Raw genomic sequence first — 14,555 nt, 5'->3', positions numbered from 1 at the left:
GTTGATGGAAGTTTACCATACTATAAATGACAAGAAGTTGGAATAGATTAAGAGCCTCGGTAGCCGGAAAGCAAGGTCAGCGGCCCCAGAAGGTGCAATAGTATGAAGGCAGTAGCTATGAAGGTGGTAGCTTATTCGTACTTACCTAAGGTCAGTGCCTAGGTACCTATTCTTATCAACTCTCTAATGGTGTACCTACCTAGATAACTACCTAGGTCTTCTATTAAACTATTAGTGCTCAGAATAAAATCCACAAATTGCTTACCTAAAGATTATTAAGTATTGTCGTGGACTAATTAGATAAATATCTCGGTAAGTATCCTCATTAATCATCGTCCTCGTTGTCCTCCTCATCTCCATCGTACACCGTGTCCGTGACTACAGCTTCGGGCTCTTCCACACTCCCTACCTGTTTTACTTTGCCTTGGTTCTCGAGAGAATACCCACAGCCCTTGATCGACGGACAATAAACTGACCAGGTAAGATGGGACTTCGAAATAAATATTTTCGGGTCCCTTGAGCTTTCTCACACCTCGAGCGCTTTGGTTTCAGTCTGCGAGATATCTGCTAGTAGGTCAGCATTAGCAGGTCAATATTCAGATTGGTGAAAAGGTCAGTGGACTTAAAGCACACTTACGCTGCGGTAGTTGTAGAATCAGATAGTAGGACGCTTTTTTGTATATTTTCTTCATGACTTTAGTGTGTACCTGTTAAAGAAAAAAAGCCTTGGAAAGGGAGCACATACGGCGTTTCGTTGGGATGCTTTAGGGGAGGTAGAACTTGAAGTATTGACAGGTTTAGAGAGGGAAAAGATACGCGAAACGATGGAAGCGACAAAGGCTTTTTTGTTGAAATATTACTCAAAGTTAAGAGTAAAATTCTGTTGGGCCCTTCACTGTCCAGGTAATTATAATATTGTTGTCATAGCGAGTATTGAGGAAGTATATATTTCTTAGGACATGATTAAAATCAAGACCGACGAGGTTTGGCCTAAGTATTACTATAGCAAAAAAAGCAGCCCTAACTCTACGCAACACCTCACGTTGATACAATCTATACCGAACCTATTAATACATCTTTTTGCTTATCATGCCCACCTAGGCTCCATGGTTACGCCAACTCAAGATCTTAGTATTAACCGCTGATCTAAAATTTCCCCATCTCCCCTATTTAGTTATACTCACACTAACTCATCTAAATCACATAACATACCTATTAATTTAATTAAACACAAAAAAGAAATATATGCACATTGGGCTTTTTGATTTACATAATTAAAACGCCTTAAGCATTTGTCGTTTAGTCGAATAAGCCTTGTGTGTCCGCACTTGACATAGTTTATGCTCAACGCCGTCTTTCCATCGAGATAAATCATAAGCTAGGTAACTAAGCATTCTTCTAAGTTTGGTTAATAAGTTGATGGATGATATAACTTATATACATACCATGTTTAGCAAATTACCATATATCGACATTATTATAAAAAGTTCCAGTGTAATTCTTCAATATGAGTCGTTGATCACTAATGATATTTGAAGATATCAAAATATGAACAATCGGAACTCCGATCGACATATGCAGTTGCTTGGCACTTTAGATTCTTTCGAATAGTAAACCCGACGGAGTGATCTCCATCCTTGGCAGGGCCTTACTGACTATCAGCACCGTTATTACCTAACGATCTCTATGATCGTCATTTCCATCGTCGGAGAATAAACGCGTGGTTCAAGTGGGTACATAAAAGCGGATCAACGTTGAGTTCTTAGTACATATCATATTACGCTTTATGTTAAGGTAAGATAATGTTTAGGTATATTGACCATACAACTAAGAGGCATCGTGCAATATTATTAATACCGTAACTTAATACAAGCTCTTTAAGCTTGTGGTATATATCTCGAAGGGAAACATCTGCTTTTGCGGCGACATCCTGGTATGCTCTTGATGTAGTCCTTATAATTAGCTCGCGAACCTTGATTATTTTGTCTTGTTGACTTGATATCGGTGCGAGACCCGATCATCTTTCGTAATTGTATAACTTGGGTGCTTTCATCCCTTGCATTAGAAACTACAATAAATTAATGGTCACCTAACAAGGTTGGGTGACTAATCCGACAGAGAATCAAACAGCTGACTAATCGCGGTTAATCAAAGAAAACAATCTGAATAAAAAACCTTTTTAACTAACTTTTAGGTACTAATATTTGCTGTAGTTACGACTTTACTAAAGAAATATACAAATGTAAGCAATCATCAAGTTTACTTAAGGAACTTAGGTAAGTTAGTTATTTCCTAACCTCGATTTAAGATCAATCAATTTAAGTAACTAGAGCATCTAACCGGCTCTTACGGTAAAAAATGGAGCTGGGCCACGGAGTATAAAAACTACCAGACGTTGCATTCGGGGCCGCCTGCTCCCCGTTACCGAGGGTGTGGAGCTGGGAATAATGAGCATAGCTCTTTAAAGCTAAAGTAAAAGGGCCAAAATATCTTGAATTTGGTTTGGTAAAGTTTGCATGGGTCTTATTTTAGATATGATCCAGGAACCCTGTGATCTGGAGTATAAACCTAGAAGTGTTTGGTACCGTCCTCGTATACACAACCTGCAGGTCCTGCACTCTAATAACCGCCTTGATATTTGCATGAGTGTACATAGGTAGTTTTTCTACGGAGGGCTGTTGTATACATGAGATATTCGATCCCTTCCTGAAAAGTATTGTGCCGAATATCTCAATCTCGCTTGGAGCGAGATCTGTCGAGTACGCATGCAAAGCGTAAGCACGTAGCATGTGACTTGAACAGTACGCGGGTCACCGCTATTCCCATCGAAAGCCAATGGGCCTTGGCTGGTCTGTGAGTTTCCCATATCGCCTTGCGGCAAAGCCATGCGTCCGATCTGTGCTTACAGGTTGGCAATGCACTCCGCGCGGTAGCAGGCGGCAAGCATTAGGTACACGTGTACAGAGCGCCTCGCGTTGATGGGCATGATGACCTGGGATGTTGCATGGTCGATATGTGATCGCTGCGCCGGGATACTTACTATCTTTGTTAGGACTTGATTCTCGAACGGACTAGGCTGAGTATTCGTTAGTATATGTACCGGACATGGGGTCAAAGCAAGGACAAGGGTGTGCACAGAGCCCTCACGACTTTCCATATTTGAAAGCGACGATCCCATGCGGAGCCGTTAGCCTTCTCCCGAGAGTATGGTATTAAGTTCAACGCAACTTTGGGGTGCCTTCAATACCCTGTTTGAGCAAACAAAGCGGTTTCTCATAATCATTCAATCCGAGATCATGAAATTACCTAAGGTATAACGCAAGTTTATCATCATAATGAGGCTATTTGTTGGTCAGTGGGGAGTACAAACCAATCTCCCTCCCGGATGATAAGCTACGTGGCACCGAGTTTCCTCAACTGAAACTACGCTGGATAAGATGTCGATCTGGAAGAATTCTAGACACCTTGGGTCTCAGATGGTGCTGTTCAATAGTGAAACATCGTGGGGGTCGTTGGGCTGTGCTATGCCGGGTAGTGTATCGATGACGATTGATAAATATGGTTTAATGTTTAAGACTTAATACCACTAATGAAAAAACCGACAAGTCGCTTCTTTCATAAACTGCCGAGTTCTCCTCTTAAGAAACTAAATAAAAAACCAATCTTATTAGTAGATAATCTCTTTGGCCAACAGGCAGTCTTGCCGGAAGAAGCTTGGGACGTGTGTAAGCACGTAAAGTCGAAACCTTAGGTACCTAGGTACTGTAAGATCTCAAACAAGGTATACCCTGCATCTTCAGAATCAAACGCCGTTTTCCGTACAGCTTTATGTAGTTAGCGTAGTTCGGCGATAAACTGCTCCGACAAGCTGGTCGCTTCGTCGGGGTCGATGCATTCGCCGTTTGCGTGTCATGGGATGGGATGGTATTTCCTTTTTTTTTTCTTTTTTTTTTCGTCTTAGCTTCATCAGGAATCATTCTGCAGTCAGCAAATACATAGCCGAACTACTGGGACGGCTATTTTTTTTTTTTCTTTCTCCAATACCCTAATTCTGGTATCAACTCACGATACATATTACCTTATTCTAAGTTATTTATTTATGATAATAATAGGGTAAGCATCCAAACTCGCAAAATAGTCCCCATCGGAAATCTCCTTACTCGTTTCAAGACCCACCACGAGACGTGTACGTATGTGTGTATGTGTGTGTGCCTTCAGAGCGAAATATAATAGGGTAAACCACCATTATGTTGCTTTATGGCGCCATGCATGAGGCTGGGGGGGAGAGGGGTGGTTGATTTTACCGTTTTGACGAATGAGATAATCCCCGCAGAATGCATAATTCATTGGCTAAGGAATAGCGAATACAACTATTGTGTCTCGATAAATTAAACCTATCGCTGCTCCTATATTGCTTAGTGGAGCAGTCAAGATGCATCTGTCAACTATGGTCAACTATGGTCAACTATGGTAAGGTTATATATATGTGCAATACATACATATATTGCGTTGCATCCTCCCTGCATCTAAGCGTATCAGCCCGGGCTCGTGGACTACACCTGGCTTTGAAAGTTGAGTCTATATCCGTGGGTATGGTAGGATACCTACCTAAAGGCCAAGCTTCTAGTCCAGGCACGATGGTTGCTTATGGGGAAGCACGAATCGGGATCCGTTCCATCTATTGTCTCAAAATTAGCCAACCACCACCACTTAGGCTAGTTTTTAGCAAGCCAAAATATCGAGATATGTCATCCTCTCTTTCATGATGAACAGCATATGTAGTATTATGTAGTGTAACCCAACCCGCAGTTTTACGATAAAGCCGCCTTACCCAGCAGGAGAGGAGCGCCGAGAAAAATAATTGTCCAAGCAGACAAGATATGCGCTGCATGTCCATTCGAATATGAGGCTGATGTCTGCTTCTACCCACCATTGATGGATCTCAAGATCCTATTGTTGGTGTAAGATCGCGGTTTAGATAGACAGGTCTAAGTATTATTATACTGTTAGTGTGTTTGAAGGTTTAATCGGGTGGTTGCGCCCGTGTCCGAAGACTCTTCATGGCTCCGTGATCTATATTCCGGATCGGAATCCCCAAAAAGCAACATAAAAGGTGATAGTACATACGATGTAGCCAATGGAGATGTCGATGAGGGAATCTATATATCAGCATGATATCAAGCATCCTATCAGATAGGAGATTTTTGCACTTAGTAGTATATTCACACTAGTCTGATCGTAGTTATCTGATGTCTTCACGGCATGGATCATCGGGAGATTTTTACGCAAGTCGCCGTTTAGCGCCTTGGATGTACGGCCTGTTCGGAGTCTTGATATCTAGGTATGTACATATGTCAACGGTCAATCTTCTGATGTTATTAAAGACCTAATGTATCGAGTAAATATGTACCTAGGTAAGAAGGGATCAAGTACCATCCATGTAGGTACCTAAAACTTATATCCATCCCAAGTACCCAATCCCCATATATGCATCCGTTGGATGAGGGTGCTGTCTACGCAATTGCCTCTTGTAAAAGTCTTATGTTAAGGTTGTGCTACCATACTACGATGTATGTATGTGTATGTAGGTATTATCTTAGTACCTGATGAATGGCGTCTCCGAGGAAAGCCGCTAAGGCTGAGTTGGAACCGTTTAACCTAGGATCCCGGCAATAGCTAGTGTATATGGTATCCAGTAGCGTTAGATGGACCTAAAGCATGTCGAGGCCTCGAGCGCTCTCCACTGATAGGAATTAAAGTACATGAGTTGTGTCGATTGCTTATAAGTCGACTATGTAATAGCTACGATAAAGAGGATCGACGTAGGTAAATAGTTTGGAGAAGTATAGAGTTAAAAATAATTAAGTAAAGTTAAACAAGATTTATTATTTCAATATTATATACCTTAGGTAGTTAGGTATAGTTATATATAAAGCCAATACTTAAAACATGACACTTTTTACCATAAGAGAAAATGTTTATCATGATTACGGGTAAAGTCCGCTATTAAACGGTATCCTTTAAAATGGCAAACAGTACATTACGTTACTGAAAGTGCCCGCTTGTTCCCTTTACTTGACCGGCTCGTATTAACACAAAGATATTTTTCTTGTCTTGGCCGTTTTAAAGTTTGACCCGGCGACGCATTTAAAGATTGGGCATGAACAAAGAGTCTAGATGATCTTGGAACTGACCGCGCGTTCTTGGAGAGTTTGCGCGAGAGTCGGCCGGCATAAACTTCCTCTTCTTTCAAAGCGAAACCTTCTATAATCCATGATCTACATCATTGGGGATGACTCCAACTTCGCCCGATTGCTAGGTATGCCGTTTGATCTGGTAATGCAGTACTATTCTCAGCAGTTATGGTCTTGTTGTACACGTGGGTGACTAAATAAGGTAATTTTACCTATATACTGGTAGACTGGTAGACTGGTAGATGGGTCCCCCCCCAATGGCCCACCTTAAAGGTCTTTCGAAAAAGCCAAGGCTTGTCAAAAGTGAGCCTAAAAGAAAGATAAGTGGGGATAAGTAGGTAGGGGAGGTTTACGTAGCATCGGGCTACCTTCAGCTATTTGTATGGCTTGGCGTTATGTCGCTTGTCCCTTGACATCCTTACCAATCACTGCAATCATTAACTTCCTCTTACGCCGTCCCCCCCCCGTACGAACCCTCCTTTTCGATGGATGCCTTGCTGCCTGATCCTCACCGGTCGGTCTGTAGATGTATTAAATCTGATAAAGAAATAGCTATATTTTCTTCGATCAATAAAACACTACTTAATATTGATTTGTTTACGTGGTACATAGGTACCTATACAGTTACGCTTTGTTAAATCTTCAAATAATGCCTTCTCTAACCGGCTTGATATTAGGACTTACAGACTTCAAGGCACCAAGTATTACCAGATTTAAAATCTCCCCTTGTCCTACTTAAAGTTCGGAGTTGCAACCCGAGTCCTCGATCCCGGATCACCTAGTACCTTACCCGCGGGTCGAAAACATTTAACTGCATTTTTGTTTAGAACAAACGTGCTTCATTACGTAGCCAATTGCGGATAAAAACATTAAGGTGTCAATAGTGTAAATACTTGAATATGGCTATTTTTTATTATAACTATTGTTATAATAACAGGTTAGATTATATCAAGACGCAATATATCAAAGTGTCGCAAAAGATAAATTGTGAGTGAAATGTCTAAGTAGTTCATTATTAGCCTTACGGCTATACTCAATGAGTTAGGTACCTAGTGTAGGTAGGTACTTAATGTTTAAATTCCGCACCAACTACCGCAGTTTTACACCATCACGTTTTGGGTATGTCTTAAGATTTAATCGTAGTCTCATCAATTTATAAAACCATGTCGTGGATCTTTTCAAGCAGCTCTAACAGATCTTGGTCCTCGAAAAGGAAATCTTCGGTACTGTAGCAAGCTTAGATGTCTCAAATTATCTTGACCTCGGTATCACCCCCCCTAGTCTTGATCCATCACACCGGTCACTTTACACACTTGTGCTCTGATTGGTACGATAGTCCTGCGCATCATGGTACGAGAAAAGGGCCATGAAGAGGGGGTTCCTTCTGTGTGGGTCGTAAAGGTAGCAAGGCTTATTACATGTTGAAAATGAAAAGGTCTAGACAATTTCCAGCCTAGAATAACTTTCATTCGCCTATACAGCTTTGAAATAATCCAAGCACGTTTTCCATAATTCTTTATTAGTTGTACGACGATGGTTACAGTAACATAGTTACTATTGAACCTACCTGTGAAGTTCTGCCACCATATCATCCCACGTCACTACCTGATGAAAAGCTACCTACTACGCAGCCATATGCCCATTAGTACATATATATATGTTGGTCGTACGTGATCGTCTGGTATTTCTATATTTCTAGACGAGTCTTTTAACATTATTGTGTTAATAAATTAGTAATATCCCGAGCTTCAACTCTCACGGGCCGATATGTCCCAACTTCAATAACAATTTATTACAATAGGATGCCTACATGATCCTACCAGCCTGTCTCGAAAAGTAATGGCGCAGTCTTGGCATTTCCCTCCAAATTCAACACCATATAATATATGTAAAGAAAAGCATAAAAGAAGATAATAAAAAATAGAAAAAAATACCTATTGACTTTTTGGCTTTTATTGTTATTATAGGTATTTTTTATAATTTTATTGCTGTAGAAATGGTGGAATTATAAGTATATTAATATGGTATATTAAAACGTTATTAAAAATATATGTTTAAAGCTATATTTTTAGCGCATTATTATCCCAATAAAAAAACTAAAATGATAAAAAGGTATAATGGCTTTTTGCAAATAAAACGATATATATTATAATTTTATTACTATTTATTTTGCTTATATAACTGGTGATTCTTTAAGAAGGGTTAAATGCCAAGACCGCGCCATTACTTTTCGAGACAGACTGCCTACATGATATATGTTTGCTCCAACTTCCAGACTGGATCTTATCTCGAACTCTCCAAGGCTGTCCTTTATCAAGATTGAGGATTACTAATATTCGTGCCGAGATCCTATTCAATATCCTCATATTCTAGACCTTAGACCTACTTATGTTTACCGGTAACATCTCGATCATACTATGTCCTTTATGGTTGAAAGGTTCCCTCACTACTTCACACCTCTCTCGCCTTTTGCATTGCATCTTGCGCTAGTCAACGTTAAATCACATAAAACGCACCCGTCCCATGTTTCTTAGTTGAATCCCAGCGAATGGGAATGGATGGGAGCATGTGGGGAGCAAACAAGGACAAGGAATTATAATAATTAGGTACAGTACAATACGTACGTACATAAGAGGTAGTAGTACCTAGGTATATAAGGTATCATGGTGCCTGTCATCAATTTATTACATGTACATTAGGTACCTAGGTAGGTATGTAGAAAAGCTAAAAGCCCCCCGGTCGTTTCCCGCAATCCCATCTTTTTTCTACTGCTCCCTCCCCTGGTTGCCTGAACTAGGTACTTGCAGTTCTCGAGCTGCAAAGACACTGCCACACCCACAATTTCGTCTACCCCCGGCAATTAGCTGCTTTTAGCGGCGTATCGGCGTATACGCTGCAGCTATGCTTCGGGACCAGCAGCTACATGTAGGCTCTAGCGTGCACTTGTCCCGAGTTCCATAGTGGAGGGAGTGGAGGGTCTGGGTCTGGGTCTGGGTTGCTGTTTATCTGGTCCTGGATCCAGTGATAATTATGTGCGAGGACCAAAACGGCTTTTTTCTTCTTTTGTGACTTCCTAACATTAACTATTATTTTGGTTCGAGCTTAGAGCTTAGAGAAGGATGAAGAGCGCATCCTTAAAACCACATAAGAGGTATCTTTTCTCCTTTATTTGTTAAGCTAACTTAGGTAGTCCGTTTATCTTACTTGTTTTGACGTTTTCAAGAATGAGCGGCCTTAAAATCTAGCCCTTAAAGAAAGCTCAATAAAGTGGGCCTTATAAAGTTATAGTGCTCAGGTACAGATACCGGCGATACTCTTCTTATAGTACATATGCACGGGTATCGTGGTCCGAGGGAGAAGTACAAGTACTAGAGGGGTAGCTCCCAAACAGAAGCCGGGAGGAGCGATTAACCACTTACAGGCTTGAAAGTGATCAGTCAACCTTTTCTTTCCCTTTCCCATCGAGAAATCTCCAAGGGCCAGACACCATCTTATCCTTGTCCATCCACCCCAATCCACTCATCACTGGCCAGATCAGGAACAGCCCTTTTTTCAATCCTCTAACCCTCTTTTATTTTTTTCCCTTTTCCCTCTACCACCCCTGTAAAGACAGGCCATCTAAACTACTGTACGACAGCACAAAGCCAAAGAGATTGAAAGGTCCTTTTTTTTCCCACGCCCCCCCCATCCCACCACAACCTGCACTCGGACGTCTCTTTCTCCAAACCCCCAAACTCATTATTATTATTCCCAAATACTTCTCTATCTACCAAGCTTACCTTCACACACTGCCTTGCCTTACCCTACCTACCCAACCAAAAGACGCGCATCCTTTTTTTCCTAGTTTATCTTATTTTCATGTGTCTTCGTGGCGACCTGCAACCCACAACCTGCATTCCTCCGTACTGCCTCTTTTATCGCGTCGCCTCTTCCCAGGACATCGTCACTCATCTCCATTTTTCGCGGCCGTGTCATCGCCACTTCGAGATTGGACAATTCAGTCAGATCAATATCCAGTATCCTTTCAATCGCGTCAACTAATAATTACACGCCTTACTTAAATCTTTCGCCTCTTCCATCCCGCGTGCCGCAGCCTGCGGGCGCACCCACAATTTGCTTGCTAACACCAACCCATCGTATCGCGCCAAAGCAAGGGGAATAAAAGCCCGCCGCCGCGATCCCGCGACACTTATCCTGTTGTCCTACGATCAGCGCGATCGTCATCCAAATCCTCAACCGTGTATTATCATAGTGCCCCAGAAATCCAGGCACCTCTCGTAGGGCGGCCTAATTGCATGCATCTCTTAGCATGAACGTGGATCCAAGTACCTCAAGTGTAGTTCCAAATACGTCTATCAAACCCACCTTCTCTCCTTTGTCGTCGAGCCGCGCGAGTCCGTTTCCTCCAACTACGACCACGGCTACCCTCACTAAGACCGTCATGGCCGCGTCCGGCTTTCTCCCTCATTCGCAATCGCAATCCTTTAGATCCACAGCCGCGTCCACTCAGTCGCCATATCCGCTATCTATCGGTGCTATTCACCATTTCGAACGCGATGCGACTACTAAATCCGTCGGCATGCCGTTCGGCGCAACTTCCTCTCCTGTCTCGTCCATATTGATTCGCCGCTTGCCAGCCGGTACCACCGAAGAAAAGCTCAGCTTGATGCTTCTCTTCTCGCAGGAGTTAGTTGACATCGAAATGCTTCCCGCAGAGCAATCAGAAGATCTAGGTTTTCGGTCTGCGATTGTGAGATTTAAGACGCCTACTGGAGCACAGCAGGCTAAGGATATGCTACACGGCAAGTCTATAAGCTCGAACGACGTCGATTTAATTGTCGAGATTGTGTCAGGTAGTCCTACCGCATCTAGAAGATACCCGATTGATGGTGCGATCTCTGCCCCATCTAGCGCCCCCTCCTCGACGACATCTTCCGGCCAAGCCTCGCGTCAGTCATCCAGATTTAACGGTCCGTTTCAGTCTATGGATAACATATCACCACCCATGAATGGTATATACGGGGGCAACGAATTACCGAACCCTGAGTCCAGTGCGCATTACCAAAGCCTCTTCTCGCCGCAGTCGCCAATCGGTAATCACCTTACAGAACGCACGCGCATCTCAGGCAAGACTCTTATTAATCACGATGTTGCAGAGGACGACGAGACGCGCGAGCTCCTGAAAGATCCGGTTGCTTATGCTGAGAATGGTGCAACGCAGCAACGAAGAGCTACGGCACCGCAACTACCTATTGGTCGCATGGCTAACTTATCTCTGAATACGGCAACAAGTGGCCCGACGTCTCTATCGCAATATGGTCATCCGAACATGACTCCTTTGTCCGCGCACGGCAATACTATGTCTCCAACAGTCATGAATAGTGCGAGTCACTCAATGAACTATCAGATGGGTAATCAGCACTACCAGCGCCACAGCAACTTTCCGCCTGTGAATCCTGCTGACCAGAACCCACCATGCAATACACTCTATGTTGGTAATCTTCCGATTGATACATCTGAGGAAGAACTTAAAGCTATGTTCTCTAAGCAACGGGGCTACAAGCGTCTTTGTTTCCGGACTAAGCAGAACGGCCCGATGTGCTTTGTTGAATTTGAAGATGTATCGTTTGCCACCAAGGCTCTACACGAATTGTACGGTACACCACTCCATAATAGCATCAAAGGAGGGATTCGTCTTAGCTTCTCCAAGAATCCCTTAGGGGTACGTTCTGGTCAGTCCCCAGGGCAGAATAGTCCTAGTTCTTTAGCGGGTATGAACGGGATGATGACGGGTCCCGGAAACGGCTTTACCAGTGCTAATGGTCCTCCGCCGGGTCTTGCGGCCCCTCCTGGCCTAAACCGCACTGCTTACAATGGCGGATCAACGACCCCTAGTAGCACGAGCACGCCGTATTCTTCGGCAACCTTCCCTAATACAAACGGCAATGTGTGGAATAGCTCACTATATAGCGGACCGCTGTCGGCTGGTGGTGGTTCTTCTGCGGTCAACGGAACCCCATCGACATTCCCACCTTATATGATGGGGCGATAAATGATTAACCTCTACCCACCGAATCTATTATGGATACATGTCTAATGTGTTTCGAGAATCGACTATTGGCGTTTAGGAAGGCATTCGAAACGGAAGTTCCGAGTGAACGGTATTTCGACTCTACACGAAATTTTGCTCGGTTAATATGTGGTGGATTCGAGATCCTCGACCTTAGAGGTTGTTTGGCTAATGGCTGCATATGTATTTGCATTTGCAAATGGGGATGGTGGTTATGCATGGTTTCAAGCGTCGGCGTCGACTTTTTTTCTTTTTCTTTTTCATTAATATGATTCCCCTCGGCAAACCACCGCGTGGTTACCGGTAGCCTGGGAGTTTAGAGTCATATCGGTGTTTTACTTAAGACTTGGTCATAGGAGGCATGTTCCGGTGTTTGTTTCATTTATGTTGAGCGGGTCATTAGCATTGTGTTTCTTACTTATAGCGGTCGCCCCTCTGCGTTATCGCGCCCCCTATCCGAATTTGAACGGTCTTGGACGATCTTAGCTATGGATTTGATCCAGGCTTTCATTTATGGGTTTATCGCGTTGGCCGAACTCATCCTTGATGGATTACATCTGGAATGGAAGGGTGAATCGGTTGTATTATTTATCGGTCTCTGTTCAATATTTGAAGCATGGTGAAAAGAAAAAAAGACGATTTATCTGGCACGCCCATCCATATCCAAACCAAAACTTAAAAGGCGATACCATTCATCTACGCGCGGCATTGTCAAAATTATTGGGCCAAAAAAAAAGGGTTGGGACTGGTGTCAGACGGAGCGAGGAGCATATACACTTGGATCCTTCATTATTTTGGAGCTCAGGCGGGCTGGTATTAGGTTTACGTGGTCGGCAGACAACCGGTGTCACAAAGCATCCAGCATCTGAGGAGAGGCCGATATTTGATATCGGGGGGCAAAGAAACGACCTCTCGAATATCAGCATTCCCTGACTTATATTAGCATAGCCTGCGTTCTCCCACCTTCGATCGGCGCATCATCATCTTACAAGAGAGGGGTTCTCTTCGGTTATTCTTGGAAGTACATGCAATGAGCGGGGGCAAAAGCGACGGAGTACTTGGGGGCATGGGTTTCTATATCTTTGCAGAATAGGCATGGACGGATCTGGAAACCTGGTATATGGCATATAAGGCATGGAAAGGGGGGGGACGAGTCCAGCAAAATGAAGCAAGACATATGGAAAGATTGGGTTAATCTTGCGGGGGTTGTTTGTTGGACTTTCCCATTATACCTTTTGTTGCCGTCGTTCATCATTTTCTTGCCTCTCGCTTTACGAGTTCTAGTCGATAGAACCAAACAAGCCGCGTCGGGCGTCATCATGTTTCCGGGCAAGCTAGGGGGGCGGATAACCATATTTTTCCTTTAGCCGCTTCTCTTCTTCTATTTTCCTCTGTCGTCGTAATATAGCTAGCGATTTTTAGACGGTCACCTCGATTCACATCCATATCAGAAAGGAAGCATCTATCATATCTTATTTACTTTTATATTTTACATTTTCTTCTAGTTGCTTTTTCCTTTTTTCCCTCTTGCATCCCTGGATCGTCTGTCATATATATCGCACATTCTTAACCGTGTAAAATCACCTAACCTAGATGTTCTCTTAGCTACGGCTTAATGTGTAGCGGGTCCGGGACGGGAGTGGTCGGCCGTCGTATTATACCAATCTGTCCGTAGTCTGGAGCGAGCGTCCAAGTGCGGGTCGGGGTTGGGTAACAAATAGCGTGTACGTATGATAGATGATAGGTTAAGTGTGCATAGATGGATGGGCAATTCGGTAATTTAACCCCGGCGTTGTTGCTTGTAGAGTATTAATGGCTTGCTTAAAGGGTAGCTACTTGGTTGCTGTCCATGAAGTCTTTTATTTGTAGGTATCTTTACCAGTTCGTGTTCGTTGCTTTATAAGCACAGAATCTAGTCCTAGAGTGCCATCAAAGTAGATTGCCGCGGAACTCTTTATAATAATCGTAATGTCCACATATGACACGGGACGGAACGCCACGTGTATATAGCCGGCCGCGGGGCCGTGTTCGCGTGAAGATGGGACGTATCCGGGGTATAGGAGAGGTAGGTAATTATGTATAAGGTAGTTGATTTAAACGCGTCTTGTTGAGTCCCGATGTTCTTGGCCCCGAACCTTCGCGATAATAATTTCGTATTTATCCATGCTGTTGTGGCTCCGGTTGTCGCAGCAAGTAAAAATCCGAATACGCCAAATAGATTAAACGGTCTACTTTCTATTTCCTTACTTCTACTACCTAGTCTAATATTATTCTCGAAACTGTCTATCAGA

At 43.2% G+C, this 14,555-nt stretch overlaps 1 protein-coding gene across 1 annotated transcript; it reads left to right on the top strand.

Annotated features, from left to right (window-relative positions):
- Window positions 1-10,635: 10,635 nt before the first annotated feature.
- GL218_02417 (Cell wall integrity protein scw1) lies at window positions 10,636-12,246 on the top strand (the record flags this gene model as incomplete). The annotated part of the gene is made up of 1 exon (XM_033578934.1): window positions 10,636-12,246. The coding sequence occupies one exon, from the start codon at window positions 10,636-10,638 to the stop codon at window positions 12,244-12,246; it is 1,611 nt and encodes a 536-aa protein (XP_033438671.1).
- Window positions 12,247-14,555: the final 2,309 nt, after the last annotated feature.

The sequence above is a fragment of the Daldinia childiae genome (assembly GCF_008694065.1).
Source record: "Daldinia childiae strain JS-1345 chromosome Unknown Scaffold2, whole genome shotgun sequence".
Taxonomy (NCBI): domain Eukaryota; kingdom Fungi; phylum Ascomycota; class Sordariomycetes; order Xylariales; family Hypoxylaceae; genus Daldinia; species Daldinia childiae.
Note: the sequence above shows the minus strand (reverse complement) of the source record. Positions and strands in the feature narration are given on the sequence as shown.